This window comes from Notothenia coriiceps, unplaced genomic scaffold (genome assembly GCF_000735185.1).
Source record: "Notothenia coriiceps isolate Sejong01 unplaced genomic scaffold, NC01 NC01_scaffold00018248, whole genome shotgun sequence".
NCBI classification, from domain to species: domain Eukaryota; kingdom Metazoa; phylum Chordata; class Actinopteri; order Perciformes; family Nototheniidae; genus Notothenia; species Notothenia coriiceps.
Window position 1 is genome coordinate 163,985 of NW_011350949.1, and position 16,910 is coordinate 180,894.

The following is a 16,910-nucleotide window of genomic DNA, read 5'->3' on the forward strand; positions in this document are numbered from 1 at the left end:
TTCCTTAAAGAAAACGCAGCAAGAGGGTAATCAGCCTCCATTTGGGACAATTTGTGACAATGCTTGTTTAGTAATATGGGCCTTTGTAAATCTAAGCAGGATTAAGGGGGTAACTCCTGATTCTGTCTGCTATAACATATCTTAGGGATTGGTGAAATGTATTTCCAGAGATTGAGAGTGGTACTGAGAGCAGATGTACATAGCACTGCTGTTCATAGGCTGGAGTCACTGTAGCCTTGAGCTAAAAACACAGAGCGGCTAGATGTTCATAAAGCTTGATAAATCAAGCGAGGAGATGAGGCATTCAGCTCGAAGCATCCTTTATTCGGACGTAAGTAAGGAGGCAGGATATAGGCTACAGTCCCTCTGTTATGTGAAAAGAATGAAAATAATATAAACACAACGGAAATCCCTGTGGCCTCTCGCTGATATGAAAACAGATTAAATAAGGGTTATTGCAATCCATACGGGCTACGGGTCAGACACTAACCTGGGCACAGCCCACTCATAAATACCTCTACACACACACACACACACACACACACACACACACACACACAATGTGCATGCGGCATCTCACCACTACTCATGACACACAACTTTCATCTACCAGCCTCCGTTCCTCTGAGCACCCTCCTTCCTGACCAATGTGTAGTACAAACACCCACAGACCGTACACATCACCTCATGGATGTGCTAAGGCTCACACACACACATGAACACACACACACAGTTGGAGCCAGCTTGGTGTGCTCTAAGAAGTGAGCTTGTCTGAATCGAATTACCTCTCTCTCTCTCACTCTCTAGCTAACTCTCTCTCTCTCCCTCTGCCCTCACATGGTTTGCCGCCCACAGAAGGAGAAGGGCAGGCAGAGTCAGTCCCAATGCACTAAAGATTGGACTGCCTCAGAGCGTGTCCTGAGGACTAAAATACAAATCAGCCCTTCCTCCAGTCAGCTGGAGTTGGCCCTTTTCCCAGGGGCCTGCTGGGAAGGCCGTCTGTGGCATGAAAAAGAAAATAAAAGCATACAAAATTATTTTAAAAAGGACCCAACCGTCCTTTCGAGATGCAGCACCTTCTCAGAGATGTATTATTGGTCTAAAAATCATCCTGTTAAATGTTGTAGGAGCACATTGGGGCTTTCTCAGGGTGAGGGATATAATAAAGGAGTCGGAAACAGTCCAACATGTTAACTAACTCCTTCACTTACAGAAACATCTGGGGATTTCAGGTCACACAAAGGACAGAGCGGAAGAGGGAGCGACCAGAATTAATAGCCTTGCATTTCTCTTTGTGACAACCTCTCTCAGAAACAAGGATATGACTGTCTATAGAAACATGTGAAAGATAACATAAATGTGCCAACCATAGCCCCTGGCAACACTGAAGAGGCTGTCATTTCGATAATCTATTTAAGAAGAGTACTTCTATATGGAGAAGCAAACGATAAAAAGAAAACCATGATGGATTCTAAGTAAGAGGATAAATTAACCAATTGTTGTGTAAGGAAAATGTATCGTTCCATGACTCACTTGATGAAATGCCTCTAATTTAATCTGCTTGATTAAATAATGTAATTTGATTTAAGTGCTGGAAGAGTTGTTAGCTGGTGGAGTTAAAGTATCATATAATTCTGCTGTGTTTGATGTCCTCCCCCTAATGCAGTGATTTTCTTACTGTCACATCTGAGAGCAGCCATTGGTGCGCATTAGAAGCTTCTGTGTGACAGTCCAGGTAACACTTTATGACTTTTTCACATCTTTTTCACACCATCAACCTAATCTCTACCTCATCTACCACACCTGAGACTCAGTGCCTTGCTAAAGGGCAGCAGAGTGCATACACAGAGGGCTCCAGACCTCCCTCTGCAAACAAGCTCATAAAGGCCTGTATTGCATGTCAATATGTCAGTGCATCACGCTCCATCGCACCCACTAGACCTTTGGTGCCATTAAAGCGACTGTACCTATCACCTGACATGTGGACGCTCTTTAAGATGGACCTGGTTTCTACAGATGCTGCTCCTGCGTTTCGAGTGGGTGGACCGGTTTGCGCTTCATACCCATCTGACAGTCTATCCAAAGACGCAATAACGCATCAGCACCGAAAACCCACGCGTCCCGCCTCCCGGTAGAAAGCGCTTCATATCAGTTAACCCTTCAGGCACACTGCGTTATTACGCACTCATTAAAATGCACCCCCTCCTCCCCTCTCGTTTACGCATATGCCTTGTGGGCTGTCATGGGCTATTATTGGGATGTTTGGAATGCACACTCTTCTCTCGCCTACCGTTTATTCCCGACACAATTTCCGATGGAGGTGTTTGTGGTCCCGTGGAAAGAGGACGGCCAAGACATCCGAGACTTTTTCAGTCCTGGTCGGTCGCTCGTATCCACGGCGTCTGAGCGCTCCATGTGCCTGTGGTGATGGCGGTCGGCGTCGGAGTACCCCCGGTGTTTGATTTTGATGGGGGTCCGGGGTTGTCTCCAAAGATGCTGCGGAGGCTTCAGAGTCGCCTGTCCTTCCCGGGGAACCGGGAGCGACAGGGACAGGCTCTTCTTCGAGCACGGCGATGGTTCCATCATAGTGCAAAAAAAATATGAAAGATCCCCTTTAAAAGTTGTTTCTTAAATGATATGGCTGTATTCGTTTATTTCAAGCACAAAACAAAGCGTTTCATATCCCTCTCTGCCACTCGAACAAATCAAAGTGACCAAGTCCAGCACAGCCCAGATCTGAATTGTGTTTTCTGAATAACATCAAAAATTGTCACAGTGGTAATCTGGCAACTCAAAAATCGTTAATCTCATTGTTCTCAGTGGTGATCAGTTTTAATTTAGTAGACTCTCCCCTCTGCCGTGATCCTCACCAGTCCTGCGTTTTAGTGATGAGACACCGGTCCTGCTGCTTCCCCTGAAGTTTGACGCCTCGTCGCCCATGGCGCACAACCGGATGACTGTATTTATTTTAGAGAGTTTATTGCTTTTTATCAGCCACTTATTGCAGAGACACACAGATCGCCGGCGCTGGCTTATGTGTGTGGTATTATTGCTGCCCGTACGTCTCTCAGAAATGTCCAAGCAATTTCCATAAAAGTACTCAATCTATCACGGCTAGTGTAGAACTACGGCATCTCGGAGCGCGCGTACACCGCAGACGTCTCCAGTAATTCCTCCATGGAGATGTTAGATCCAGTGATTTCAAAAAGATGCCACACTGCACTCAAAAAACATCCTTCCTCAATACCTCAGGATGGTATGAAGAATGGGTTGAAAAAACAGATGCGATCATTTGTTCCTTTCTGTCCACTCTCTTCTCCAGGCTTAGTTTTGTCAGAATGCATCATAAAATGACACAAATTGATCATTTCGGAGGTTCAGCCATCCTGTTCAGTGTGGGCCATTATCTTCCCATCCTCATATTTGCTGGAGTTCGACGACAAACATTGGCTTCACCACAAAGCTCCCTCTCCCTCTCCCTCTCTACCTCCCTCTCTCCCTCTCCCTCTCTCAGTCCAGTATATCTCTATGGTGGTTGGATGGTTGTTCTCCTCAGTGATTTGTCAGCACTGGAGGGTTTTGAACCTTTTATGTGCTCATCCATTATGTTTTGCCCATGCACGCATTCACTGCGCATTTCCTTGACAGAAAACAAACACAGCAAATTGCTCAAATGATGATGGCAGCTGGGAACAAGGCTTACAAGATCAGGCATCTTAAAATGCCACTGTTAGTCATTTGACCTATTTCTAGCTGAAAATTGTCCCTATTACTTAGCTTCTTCCTGATTGAGGAGTACACTGACACCTCCCAGTACCTCCCCCAATATTTCCTTTCGGCTGGTATTTTTAGATAAAGAACAGTATTAAACTCTATCCTGTTTTGGAGCTGGGCAGGGCACTCAGACTGTAAGATGAAAGTTCCTATTCCCATCAGGGACACCGCAGCTAATGGCACTAAGGAACATTTTGGATGAAAGTATCTGACTGTAGTGACATTTGTGACAATGAGCTGACCTCTGTCAGGCTGGGATCAATGTGTGCATGCGATTCAATTTATTGCCAAATCAGGTGCTAGTTGTGTTGACTAAGAGTAGAGGGAACATGCTTTTATTATATGTGGATGGTACTCTTTCTCTTTAGTGATTGAGAGTATTTAACCTACGTTGAATAATCAAACTCAGAAGTACTTAATTTATTTATATATGTCATAGTCAATGTTTACATTTACCACGTTCAGCTTCGTTGTTCTTGTTCTTAGCTGTTATGTCTATTTATGTGGAATAACATTGAGAATATAAAAGAAATTATTTTATTTGCAAACTTGCTTGGCCAATAAGGTTGATTCTGATAATGGATGTGGATCATCTGAGTTAAACTCAATCAAGTTGCATCTGCAGTCAGGCAGGCTTTAGCTGACATTAAGGTGAGTCTTTAGTGTCTGCAGAATTTTCAACCTTTTGTCCAAATTGCTTTGGAGGAGTTTGTATAGCTGACACGTGTGATGAATACGAGCGTGCCCAGATCCGGGAACATATATTATTCCTGATTTGCCATTTTTAGATGGAATGCTATATTTCTCCAGATGGAGTTTAGGTTTCTGTGTACTATACGTGGGAACATCACATAAATAATGTACCCGTGGTTATGAGAAGGAGCGTATCAGACTGGCTGTGAAGAACATGGCTGTAAAACAGTTCTTGAGGCCCTCAATGTTGAGTCACAGCTGTTGAGCACTTAGAGAAGATAAGCTCACATTTCCAATTGGTGAACAGCCCACCGGGAATCAGCATGAGTTGACTCATGACAGCCTCAGCTGACCTGGAAGTGCCTTCAGATTTCCAGAGAGGAGCTGGAGTCGGCTACTGGGAAACGAGAAATCTGGACGGCTCTGCTTGCTGCCGCTGGTGACCCAGACACAGATAAGGAGCTAAAAAATAGACAGCGGATGTTTGGATGGACTAACAACTTTTCAATGCTGCTGCTTTTGTTTTCCTGCCAGCACAGTTTGAATGCTCTCAGGAGTGATGTCTGAACAGCATCATTGGTGACACTGACAGCTGTAAACTGATTAATTGAACATCTTGGTGCCATAAATGCTTAAAAAAAAAACTATTTACAGACACGCTAAATTAGATTTCATTTAGCTGATGCCTTTATCCAAAGTGACTTACAATAAGTGCAATCAACCATGAAGATACAAACTCAGAACAGCGAACCAATCCTTTAAGTAAAAGCTTTCAATAAGCCGAACCATTAGCATTGGCTTAAAATAGTCCAGGAAAGTGTCATAAACCAAAAGGAAATGGTTATTTACTTTGATAAAGCCATAGTGAGGCTGTGGAGAGTCTTGGTGAAGATCTGCTACAACGCCGCCCACTGGCTCCATCCGAGGCTGGCTGGCTGAACTACAGCGCAGCAGACCCGACCTCAGGCCTCACACCTCAGGCGAGTCGAGCTCATTAGCCGGGGGCCGCCGGAGACAACCGTCTGCTGCCCTTCATGTGTAGTGTGTGTGCAGCAGGACAAAAGCAGTGTCATGGGAAGCAGTGGTGCCACTTACAATTAACTAAAAGTCCACTTTTTCCCTGGGGTCCTCTGAAAGCTTTCCTCCATTTCCCTCGTGCCTGGGCTCTGAACGATTGAAACAGAAGGAAAGAACGTGAACAGAAAGAAATGTAGGGCATAGTAATACGAAGAGATTTCCTACATGTCCAAATATTCCTGTATTCTGACAATAAATCAACATGTTCTTCATGCCAACCCTCACATGCCTTATGGTTTCATGAAGAATATGCATAACCATAAACAGACAAGTGGTCCAAACCAACAGCTTTTGTTTTCTGGTGAGCTTCACAGCTTCACAGAGCAGAGAGCGTGGTTATAGATTTGTAGTCCAATTTCCGTCTATACTGTAATTACTTCTGTCACACATAGACTGGAACTGTAAAAAGTGGTTTTCCTTTTGTCCACACGCTGTTTTCTGCCTCACCCTAAATTCAATCTTTAGTTTATTCCGTGCTCATTTCCAGCTGCATAGCAAGCTAGACAGAAATAAAAACACAGTGTGTTTACAGTCTGTTTGAGGAGAAGAATTATTGCTTTGAGCTTTGATTTTACATGCATACTGTGTAGTGCAAGACATTAACAAAAAAATGCAATTGTATGAAGGTATTGGGTTTAAAACTGCTTCAGAAGAAGTGATACTGTATGAAACTAGCATCAACAGATGTTCTGTGTGTTTTACCTAAATGTGGTGGGTTTAGGCTTATATAGCCTGTATGGGTAATAATGTGAAAATGTTGTTTTTGAACCCTATAAAAACTAAGCATAAGTGGATTTTCCAGAGCTGACACTGTTTGATAAATTAAGCACTGAAACGTAGTTAGTCATCCGGAATGAACGCAATCCTTGCTCTTGATATAATGGACATAACATAATTTACACATACACGGTGTTACTGGATCACGAAATGCACTCACACAATTCAAAGCTATTTGAACTACTTTAGAAATGTTGTGGTAACCTTCAGAGAAAAGCAACAGCAGAAGCATTTTAACTGGAGGCGAGCTGCAGAAGGTTGGAGTAGGCACGTACAGAAGCATTGCAGTAGTTCAGCCACAACACTAAGGCATTCATCATGTTGTCTGCTTCTTTAAAAGCCAAGGTCTAATTTTAGAAGTGTGATCTCTGCTGAAATGTAAAGAAAAGGCACAGTTTAACATGCTTCTTTGCTTTTCGCATTTATCAAAAATAAGACGAGTCGAAAATGTTAGGTTTTGTGAGTGGCTCAATGCTTAAAATCTGTCGGTTTGATATTATCATAACTTTAACCTTCATTGCACGTTTCTTTAGAACAAAAAGAAGCACGTAAAATGTAATCATAAAGACCCCTTTCTTTTCACATTTCACACAACTGTCATATGTGATTTAGAATGAAAAGAATCTTGAATATATTGACCTTGAAGCATTGAATGACGCTGGGGACTTTACTTCCTTGTTATTCAGAACAAATCTGCAATTTAATTTCAACTTTAAATGATTATTTTCTCCCAGGGCAGCTGTTCCAAAGTATTCAATATTGTCTCCTTGAGAGACAATGTTAAAGTGCAGTACATGTCCTTAGAAAATGAAAAGGGGAAAATGAAAAAGCTGTCTGTATCTGGACGCAGAGAGAATAGGTGGAAATAACTTTAATTTCCTATTTAAAGCCGATGACCATACAACTATGGTGTTTTATTTAAAGGCTGCTTTGAGTCTAGAAATGGTTCATAAAAATGCTAAATGAGCAACTCCAAGCTGCTTATCAGAATCACAGATTAGACTATTGTTACACTGGGAAACACTTTTAAAAAAGAAATACTTTTTTTACTATTTTTCAATTGAATTGAATCGTGCTGCAAGGAATTTCTCTCTGAAGGACAATTAGAATGATTTAACCAACATTTAAAATACGATTCAGATGCTTCATCAGAATAGGAATGAGCAAGCAAAGACTCCAGGAGTCTGTAACTGCTGCATGCTAACAAGGAGAACTCACTTGCGTTCATTTCATCTCAAAAGCCTTGACCAAAAACGTAGGAAAGAAATGCCCAAACACAGTGAGGTATTTTATTAATTACCCTGGATTTTGGTCTCATGGCTCTCATATGCGCGAAACCTTGACCAACAAGTATGCAGATCGGAATGTGACATGGGTAATGTTTTTGTGGAAGGAACATTTCTAACCAGCTCCTTGTGCAATAATTCAGTAACACCAGCATCAGTATCTGTATCTTATATGTGACTATAGAATGATATTAAAGGGAAAATTGTTAATATGTTGTACTCTGTCGTTAAAGTACTCTTTGACGACATAGACAATGGACCTTATGTAAACTCATCATTTCTAAATGTATTCTTATGATAATTCCCCAGATAAAGAACGTATGATGGGGTATGGGCGAACAATCTTTCCTCGTGCTTGAGTCAGCTTCACACTTCATTGAGTGAGCATCTGATTTATTACCATCAACCTGGCCAAATAGATCTCTGCATTATACATTCATATTGTGAAAAATAATTGAAATGACAAGCAGTCTTGCTAGCTCAGTGCATGTGGATAGGAGGGTCATGCAGGCCATGGTGAAGTACAGCGTGTAATGCATTCGTGCCGTTTTATTTTAATGTTGGTGAGTGTGTACGGTGGAGATGTAGCTTAAACTGAACATGTAAATAATGTCTCTAGCTTACAGATATTCACAGAAGGCAGCAGATTTTGCATATCGAGCCGAAGGACCATCAGCAGCCTGTCTGGCCTCTGGCCCACACTGAGTCTACACATCGGGCATTAGGGAATGCTGGGAATTAAATCCACTTTCTACCAGTGGAGGGCCATGAAATATTAATTCACACCTCTTTCCTGACTGTGTGCAATAGTCTGGCAGCTACTCTGTATGTGTGTCTACATGCGTGTAAACACACATGTAGGACAATGAAAAGTAGATTGAAAGTCCTTAAATGTAGGTATGTGTGAGAGAGGAGGAAGTATAGGCATGCTTAGACGTGGTTGCAGTAATATGTAACAGTGATTCAGCAAGCTAGTGGGTCATTTATATTAGGTGTGATAAAGGATTCCTAAAATAACTTCAGATTGTCTTTTTCTTTTCCTGTGGAGGTGCAGCGGTGTGGGCGTAATGTCCTCATGTCCACACTGTGTGCATGTGCGTTAACACAAATCCTACACACACTGAACAACACAATCATTCAGAAGTGATTCTGTGTGCTCTCAAGCAGCACGAGCGTGCCACCACTTTTCGCCTAATTTTCTCTTAAGTAATGTTTTCTTTTTCCAAACCAATCAGATCTTTCTGAAATGTGTCTTGAGTAGAAGGCCGAGGAGCAGTTCGATCGGAAATGTTGCAACAGGGAGGCAAGGTTTCACTTTATGGACGAGATGAGGACCAGGGAGGCTTTAAATGATTTGATAACTAGATTTGAAAGCTTCTTAAAACGTACTAATGATGTTGCGGAGCTATAATGGCTACTGGAGATGAGAATCAAGTGTCAGAAAGACCACAATGTTGAGTTCCCACAATGCACTTTAATGGGCCCTGGTGATATGTTATTTGTGAGACAGGGGGGCACAATGGAAGTGGAAGACCAGAACAAAACGACTTAAAGTGTCCATCATGCATAACTACAACCACATTAATTATGCATGTTTGAAAATCTAATCGAATAATTGTAATGTTATATGAAAAGTATAATCTGTCTTTAACAACTGGCCAGTCAAACCGCATCAGCACTTTCATTTGATCGTTGTGTCTGTCATCATAATTAAAGACCCTTCAGTCAATGTGTGGGTGATGGCAGGTTTCAGTTTACATTTGGATTATATATTGTGCCTTTAAGACATAAAAATGAAAGCATAAACATTTGTTGTTGATCCACAATGAATAACCTTCTTACATTTAATTATTAGATCAAAGACCGAGAGAAAGATAAATGCAGGCTTCAGGGATAACGTGTTCTTACAATATGGTTTAATTAAATTATAATCATGTAAGAGACAAGTGGCAGGAAGGAAATAAGAGAGGCATGAGAGTTGTGCTCAAAAAGTGCAGGCTATTAATGATAAAGGATCGGATTCTGGACAGGAGATATGATTCAACAGGGGAGAGGAGGACGAGAGAAGATTCTTAATGAGATGAGATTAGGTTTTTGGGTGTGGTAGAAAGATTAAAAAACTCTATACATTACCTTGCTACTGCTTCACTTTGAATGAAACTCTCAGCCTGATGCTTTAACCAGGTCCATAACACTGCTACAGTCAATGTCTGATGCTAGGGAAATTAAATAATCTAAATTGAATGTAAGCATATCTATCCAGAAAATGAGAATGACTGTATGTATAACGTTTGTTTTCTCAGTGCATCAGAACACTGTGCTGGGAAACATAGCTTTTGTTTTCCCACAAATGGTTATCTTATATTATACACTGATACTATTACACAGGGGATCGACTGGAAGAGATGAAAATGAAGAGTGTAACAATAGCCAAGCTTATTTCAGGGGGATAAGGGTACATGTTCTGGCTTGGAATTGAATTCCCTACTATAATATAATCTTGTTTGGCTGTAAGCACGAGCACCGTTCAAACTGAGTGACTTTCACCCTCGCCTGAATTTAGCAAAAGACAGCTCTCTCCTGTGCTGTGGAGATGCTTCACTGTTTTATAGACTGTTTGTCACAGGGGGAGTGGGCTGCTTTCTATGACTAATCTTGCTATAAACAGCACTTGTGACATACCCTTTTTGGTTACTCTTTCTTGCTCGTATATCGAATAAAGCAGTACTAAATCACTGCAGATGTGAATTTAATTTTATAAAAGTAGCTTACAGTGGATCTGTTTCTTCCCGTCTACATTCAAACACATGGCAGTAAAGGTAAGGTCAGTTACATTTTCAACACACACAGAAAGCTCCAGAAATAAAACTTCCCCTTGATTGTGTGTGGTGGGTGATAAATGATGCTGCAGTGATCTGCCGTCAGAGCTCTCCCTCTCTGTATTTGGGAAAATCGCATGTTTCTGCAGCATTCACCAGCAACTGTGCAGGGTGACTGTGTGGGTGGAAATCATGAAAGGCAGAAATCTAAATGTGTCTGACACAGCGTCCGCCGAGCCTCGGTGAATCCCTCTGAGAACTCTGGGTAGACTGGCTGGAGGTATGAGAACATAATTCAAGGGTGCTTGAAGAATTACAGACAAATATTACAGAAATATACCCAATGACAGGGAAAGCCCCATTAATATAGTGCCAGCAGGTCTCAAAAACAACCCAGCATGTCTTCACTACGTTCTCATTTCCATTTTTCTTTAAATATTAATGATAGTTATTTGTTGGGCATCACAACAGTCAAAAAAGGTTGCTGGCTGAGAAATGTCCAAAACAATATCCAATGGTCAAGAAAAGGCAGTCTCTTATGAGAAATGTACTGCAGCTGTGTTCATGCCCATCAGGGGAAAGCTCCATCAGCTCAGGGCTCAGCAGGTCGACATGAATAACGAATAATAAAAACCCTTCATCCTGATGAGTGCTGAGAGGAAGAGGAGCTCTTCTCCCTGCCTCCTGCCCCCTAGCCCCTCTGTGTGAAGGGTGAGGGAAGGCGATGCAAAGGGCCAATCACCCGAGCAGACCACTTTAAGCTCAGTTTGACATGCCATTACCTTCAGAGTCTGCTCAACAGAAAATACTGGGCTTATGAGAACATAGCTGAATTATTTCACGTTTAATACATTTGAATATCATCAGTACTAGCCTTATATGGGAATAGTACTTCACTTCTCCCTATGATATATTTGCTTGTTTGCATTTCTTGAGCAGCCTGTTATCAGCAGTTATGGCTGACTGGCTGAGGCTGTTGTTCAATTATTCATTCAGGGAGCACAATGCATCCTCTCAGCAATAACTTGTTTACCATTCATACAGGTCACATTCACAGCATTAACGCTCTGATGGAGGCAGAGGGCGTCTGCCTGGTGACATGTAACCTAAGAACGCAGGAAAGTCAAAGGCTATTATTGGGTTGTTACAAGGTTATTGTGCATTATGTACATCATGAAACACTAACAACTGTTAATTTATTTTCACATATTGGGAAACAAAATGAGTTTCCAATTACATTTACAAGATGTTTTGAAGCTTCCCTTTTGTTTACTTCATGCTGTTCCTCAACATCTGTCTGCAATGTTGTAGACGCATTAGTTTTACAGTTGGTTGCCAATCCAATAAAGCAAAACATCCGGCTGTGCATGCGTTCATTGTTGAATGAGAGGAGGCATATCAGTTCTGGTTCATTACTCACATAATCAGCTAAATGATGAATACGATAACCACTGTGCGCCGCTTTGTGCAGCTCAAAATACTTTGGTTGGCCTGTAAATGGTTGTTCAACTCAAATGTTTTGTTATTTTCATGCCAGAACCCCTACTGAAGGATGACATTATTAAATAATAATGGGACCAAATGCAATTTGCATTAACCAGCAATAAACCCCATGTGGAGATTTTTTTTCTTTAACTTTTGATAGTAAGTCTCAAATTATGTAAATCTGTTCAGGGTCACTCAAAATCAATTTGGATCCCTCTGAACTTCATTTGGAAATGAAGACTCCAAAAATGAGCCTCCTAAAGGCAGTTGTGCATCAAGAGGAAATTATGTTTTTGTGTTAAACCAAAAACAAGGGCATGTCCCAAAGAACAAGTCAAACTTTTTGGGATAAAGTACAAAGATATGTTAACCCTAAAAAGAAGATTATAATGTAGCTACAAGCTGCAGTAAAGCTCAAGCAAAAAATGAAACGACAACATTATAAGTTTAAATAACATTTACTTGCTCACATCACACACATAGAGACAACAATGGCGGTACAGATGAGAAGATGGTAGAATCAAAATAAATGATCACACAGTACGGCTGCATCTCTTGGTCCATACACAACATGGGCGGCCTGCTGTGGCGCCACTCAGCTGTCCCACATACAGCCAAACAACAAAAACAGGAGGAGCAGCAAATTCATTCAAAACACCAGACCAGAGGCAGGTATGATTTAAGAAAAACAAAAGTTTTGGACTCTGGAAAAGTATCAAGCTTAACTATTTACACAGCAAAAAACACAGAAATGGTAAGATGTAAGCCAACACAGGGCAGGATGATGTCACAGAAAACACTGTTAAGGCTCAAGTGTAGCTGCATTTCCTAGCAGAAGTCAGAGGTAATGGGGTTTTCACAATCAAACTGTCAACCAGATAGATTAAAAAAAAGAGAAAAAAGAAAAACACAGACAGCCATGTCACTGACCAATCACCTGCCACCAGCTTCCATTAGTACATGTTAAAACTCAAAAAGAGATGGCACATGTCCACCGGCCAATCAACTCAACCAGAAGTGTGGCGTTTGGACTTTATAAACCAGAACTCATACAAACACAGAAAACATTTAACTCCCGGACATACGGGTGAGAGAAGACTTAAGAATGGCATCTTATAGCGGTGAGAACAGATAGGATTGTGACCTCCAAGTGCATCACTCAACCAGTGTAGAGAACAGACTCCGTAAACAAGTTGGAGGGTGTGAATCAAAGGACAAACAACGTGGAAAAGATTAGGCTTGAGAAAATATGCCAGAAGGGTAAAAAGCTTCAGTGTCATTATACACAGGCTGCTACATACAGCTGTCATTGGTGGATGGAGAGCTGCATGTTAACCAATGAAATAAGGCCTGGATCCAGAAAGAGTTATAAAGCAAAATATACAACCCTGTGAAAAGAGAAAAAAGAAAGAACACCATCTCTATAAACAAACTAATGAACGTTTTACATGGAATTAGGAAGGCTGTTTAAAAAGAAAAAGTAAAACTTTTGAATTAAAGCTTGTTTTTAAATACGACGAAGTCCCTTTACGGAAATTGTGGACAGCCTCACTTTACATTGTGAAAAGCAGCCTCTGGCCGCCATTGAAAGCTGGCCAAACTATCAGTAGCTCTGCTGATACGGCACACTCACAGGAATAAAAATGATCAAGAGAAAATACTTCCATTTCCTGGTTAACCTTCTTTTTTTTTTCTTCACTGTACACGTTTTTCAAAAGGAAATTAAAGGTCAAATTAAAAAAATAAGGAAAAAAGTAAAAACTTAAAATTTACCAACACACTAAAAGCATATATACACAACAGAAAAAAATACAACCACCAAGAATTCCAATGAAGTGACACAACTGTCCAGATAGCAACAGGCTGCACTCCCCGACCCTCCAGGGGTCCCTCAGGAGTACAGAGACAAATCCAAGGACCACCACGCTATAAAGTTCACCAAAAGAGAGCGGAGGAGATGCCATTGTGTCCTGGCTGCTGATTGGCTACTCCTACAGCAAGAAGCATTCAGCTGTACCTAAAATATACGCTTTCGCTTCAGGTAGGAGTCTGCATAGTGGCCCCCAAGGCCCTGAGAGTGCTGGCCCACGTAGCCCCCCTCAGGGCTCGGCTCCGGAGATGGGATCAGCCGGGAGAACACACGCTTGTGGCCACCAATAGGAGTCTAGAATTTGTATATATAAAAAAAAAAAAACATAAAATCAATAAAGAGCAGATGGGCTTAAAAGTAAAATATTTTTACAAAAAGTTAAGACTCATAACGCTTCGACAAGAAGGTTTAAATATGACCTTGGCAGCATTGCTCAGGCCTGGGGGGAAGTCTGTGGCGTGGCTCGCAGGAGGCATTCCCACAGCCTGAGGACAAACAAGCAGCCTTCAGTGGACTACACTTCTACCGAGGCTCATGCACTCAGCCTCACATTCATTATTGATCATGGGATTATTCTTCGAAAACATTTCCAAAAAGAAAAGAGGACAGTCAGAAGCTTCAGGCTTACCCTGTTGAGATGGGGGGTTGGAAGGTTTCCGTCCTCCGGCCCCGAGCTGTAGTAGGGGGACATGGGTTCACTGGGAGGGTAACTGTAGGGGGGGAACCGCTCACTGTAGTCAGGGTGACGGGGAAGCTGCAGAAACAAAGTGTGTTAGAGTTGGGCAGTAAGCATGTCATCAAATAACCAGGGGGAAACAATTCCACCGTTTGGGCCAGACGTTACACTTTTGTGAGAGGTGGCAGGGGAGTAACTCAATTAAAAAAGAGGCAATGTATCGGTTTTATTGTATAAACCAACACTTCAAGAACTATTAGTTAAAATGGCTTATTGATTTGTTAAATAAGACGACAAATATATATTTCTAACAGTTGACTTTGACTGCAAGTAAGCATATAATACATTTTCATCCTGAGATTTGGTTTTGAGTTAAGAACAGTTAAACCCCCTTATAATCCAATTCAAATACTGCGGTCTTGAAATGTTTGACAAAACCCTACCTGCTGACCAAATCCAGCCAAAGCTCCAGTATCAAGGTTCTCCTGCTGTTCATACAGGTGGGCCAGAGGATCCTGAGGAGAAACACCAGATCACATACAGCACAGTGAACGAGCAGCCATGCAATAAACCCTAAATTCATAAGGTCACAATGACATCTTTTCATGGAACAAGTCTTTCAACGCTGGTTACCTGGTGGAGAGGAGGGTACTCGGGGCTGTAGGAGTCCTGGTAGCGCAGGTTGTAATTTGGCTGTAAGCTCTGATGTGTGTGATGGTTGGACACATTACTTAGAGTGGGTCTTTTCCTATAGGGGTGAGGTCTGCAGCTTTCTACTGGAGTAACAAAGTGCAAACAGACATTACACAGTATGCTGGAACATGTTTTTCTATTTATTAAGCTGTAGGAAAATTAGAACTACACAGTAGTTAAAAACAAAAAGGAAATTACCTGAGGGAAAACCACTATTGACACCGAGGAAGGCACTCTGGGGATGGTTCACATCTTTTGGAGGGTCTCCCAGTATAGATACCTTACCGGAGGGGAAAATGGCTTTTTATTATTCTGTTATTCACATTTGGGCACAACGCTAGACACAAATACAAGAGGTAGAATACATTATGGAAATTGCTTGGGACCTCACCCCTTGTGCTGTGAGGCCATCTGCTCCCATCATGCCACGCATGGAGATGCCCTGCAGGGTGGGAGAGGAAGTCTGGGGGAAGGTGCACGTTGCTGTGGGGGACTCCTGCTCCCTTGCCAGGGATCTGCCATGTTGCATTGACTTCAGGGGGCCCATAGGATCCGTTTGAAGACCAAGACCTAAAAAATAGATTATTGAATTTATAATAAGTGTGATCTGTATATTTTTTAAATGTTAACATGCATGCCGTCTTGAATTGTGAGCAAAATGTAATAAGCAATTTTTTAAAAAAAGGGGAGAAACTATTATTTACAAGCCCGGGGGGATACAGATGTTAAGCATCATATGCGAAGAAGAAAAAAAATAACATGCGGCTGGAGTCGAGGAATGTCAAACCTTGGGGTAGGTCTCCGAGCAGATGGACTCCCTGCTGGACAGGCAGAGCAGCCAGAGGATTCTCCCCGATGAGTCCTGCCTGCTGGCCAAAGGAGAGAGAGCAAAGGTCCGTGTCACAGCCTGGCTGCAACACTCGAGCGGGGGAGAACCGCTGCACTACACCAGCACACCTATTCAACACTGAGTCTTACTCACCACGTATGAAATGATGTCCTTGCAGAGTGGCTATTTACACATTTTGTGCACACCAACCAGATCACTCAAAAGACCACACACACACACACACACACACACACACACACATCTTTGTTTGTTGTTGTTGTGTTTGTTGTTGTTGTGAAAGCATCAGTCTGGAGGATAATCTGTTTTAATGCGCAGACTTCCTCACAAACAGATCAGTTTCACGGCAGCAGACAGAGGATTAACTCTCATTGGTTTACACACAGGAGACTGGTCACATGTTGATGTCAATACAAAACAATAAAATAAAATAAATAAATAGAGCTTTGACTATATATGAATTAATAATACATAAATAGAGCGTTGAATTAATTATTAGTTCCTTCATTATTTCATTTAATAATAAACAAATAAAATAATAATGAATAATTAAAATCCTCCATAAAAAAGACTAAAGCCAGTAGAGCTGTGGGAACGTGCTGAAATAAATAAAACACACTAACAGGTGTCGACAACGTGCGATAAATCAACGCTGGACTCCACCCGGGGATTCATTAAAGTGAGGCACCCCTGCTGATCAAATCAGACGCTACTCATCAGATTAAAGATAAGCTTTCATTAAAGGTTTTATCACTTAATTATCACACTACCTTTAACACCACAGCAGAGGCCTATACTACGAAGCAGGATGTTCTCTTAGCGGCTAACTTCAGGTTAACTCTGGGTTTCCGGTCCTAAGAAGCTGGTTCTCTTTTTAGCAGGCTAGATCTCCATGGTAACTGATGCTGAGCGG

General features: G+C 41.8%; 2 protein-coding genes and 1 long non-coding RNA gene across 5 annotated transcripts in view; 1 reads left to right on the top strand and 2 right to left on the bottom strand.

The window, feature by feature from the left end:
* pde4a (phosphodiesterase 4A, cAMP-specific) overlaps positions 1–3,388 on the bottom strand; it is a 38,928-nt gene extending 35,540 nt beyond the window's left edge. The window contains exon 1 of the mRNA XM_010777457.1: positions 2,291–3,388. Within this exon, the coding sequence (XP_010775759.1) occupies positions 2,291–2,586 (296 nt within the window). The 5' untranslated portion in view covers positions 2,587–3,388. The remainder of the gene's footprint in view (positions 1–2,290) is intronic.
* On the top strand, positions 721–16,906 carry LOC104950871 (uncharacterized). The gene is made up of 4 exons (XR_798966.1): positions 721–732; positions 2,408–2,415; positions 4,492–4,498; positions 16,782–16,906. It is a non-coding gene; the product is annotated as an uncharacterized lncRNA (long non-coding RNA).
* LOC104950870 (ribonucleoprotein PTB-binding 1-like) lies at positions 12,354–16,156 on the bottom strand. Of its 3 annotated transcripts, none has more exons than XM_010777455.1 (9): positions 16,133–16,156; positions 15,938–16,016; positions 15,542–15,720; positions 15,349–15,430; positions 15,091–15,233; positions 14,901–14,972; positions 14,410–14,535; positions 14,201–14,266; positions 12,354–14,075 (listed from the first exon to the last, which is right to left on the bottom strand). In XM_010777455.1, exons 3-9 carry the CDS (start codon positions 15,695–15,697, stop codon positions 13,929–13,931), a joined length of 792 nt encoding a protein of 263 aa, XP_010775757.1. In that variant the 5' UTR covers positions 15,698–15,720; positions 15,938–16,016; positions 16,133–16,156; the 3' UTR covers positions 12,354–13,928. The 3 variants fall into 3 exon arrangements, with proteins under 3 accessions (XP_010775757.1, XP_010775758.1, XP_010775756.1); XM_010777456.1 differs by having other exon boundaries at positions 15,091–15,230; positions 15,938–16,019; positions 16,133–16,154; XM_010777454.1 differs by having other exon boundaries at positions 15,938–16,019; positions 16,133–16,154.
* Positions 16,907–16,910: the final 4 nt, after the last annotated feature.

What these genes read in the sequence shown, in the direction of transcription:
- LOC104950870 (XM_010777455.1), bottom strand. Translation starts at nt 15,697, where the DNA reads ATGGGCCCCCTGAAGTCAATGCAACATGGCAGATCCCTGGCAAGGGAG. An exon ending in ATGGCCTCACAGCACAAGGG is followed by an intron (nt 15,431 to 15,541) that starts GTGAGGTCCCAA and finishes CCCTCCGGTAAG; the next exon opens with GTATCTATACTGGGAGACCC. An exon ending in AGTACCCTCCTCTCCACCAG is followed by an intron (nt 14,973 to 15,090) that starts GTAACCAGCGTT and finishes GTTTCTCCTCAG; the next exon opens with GATCCTCTGGCCCACCTGTA.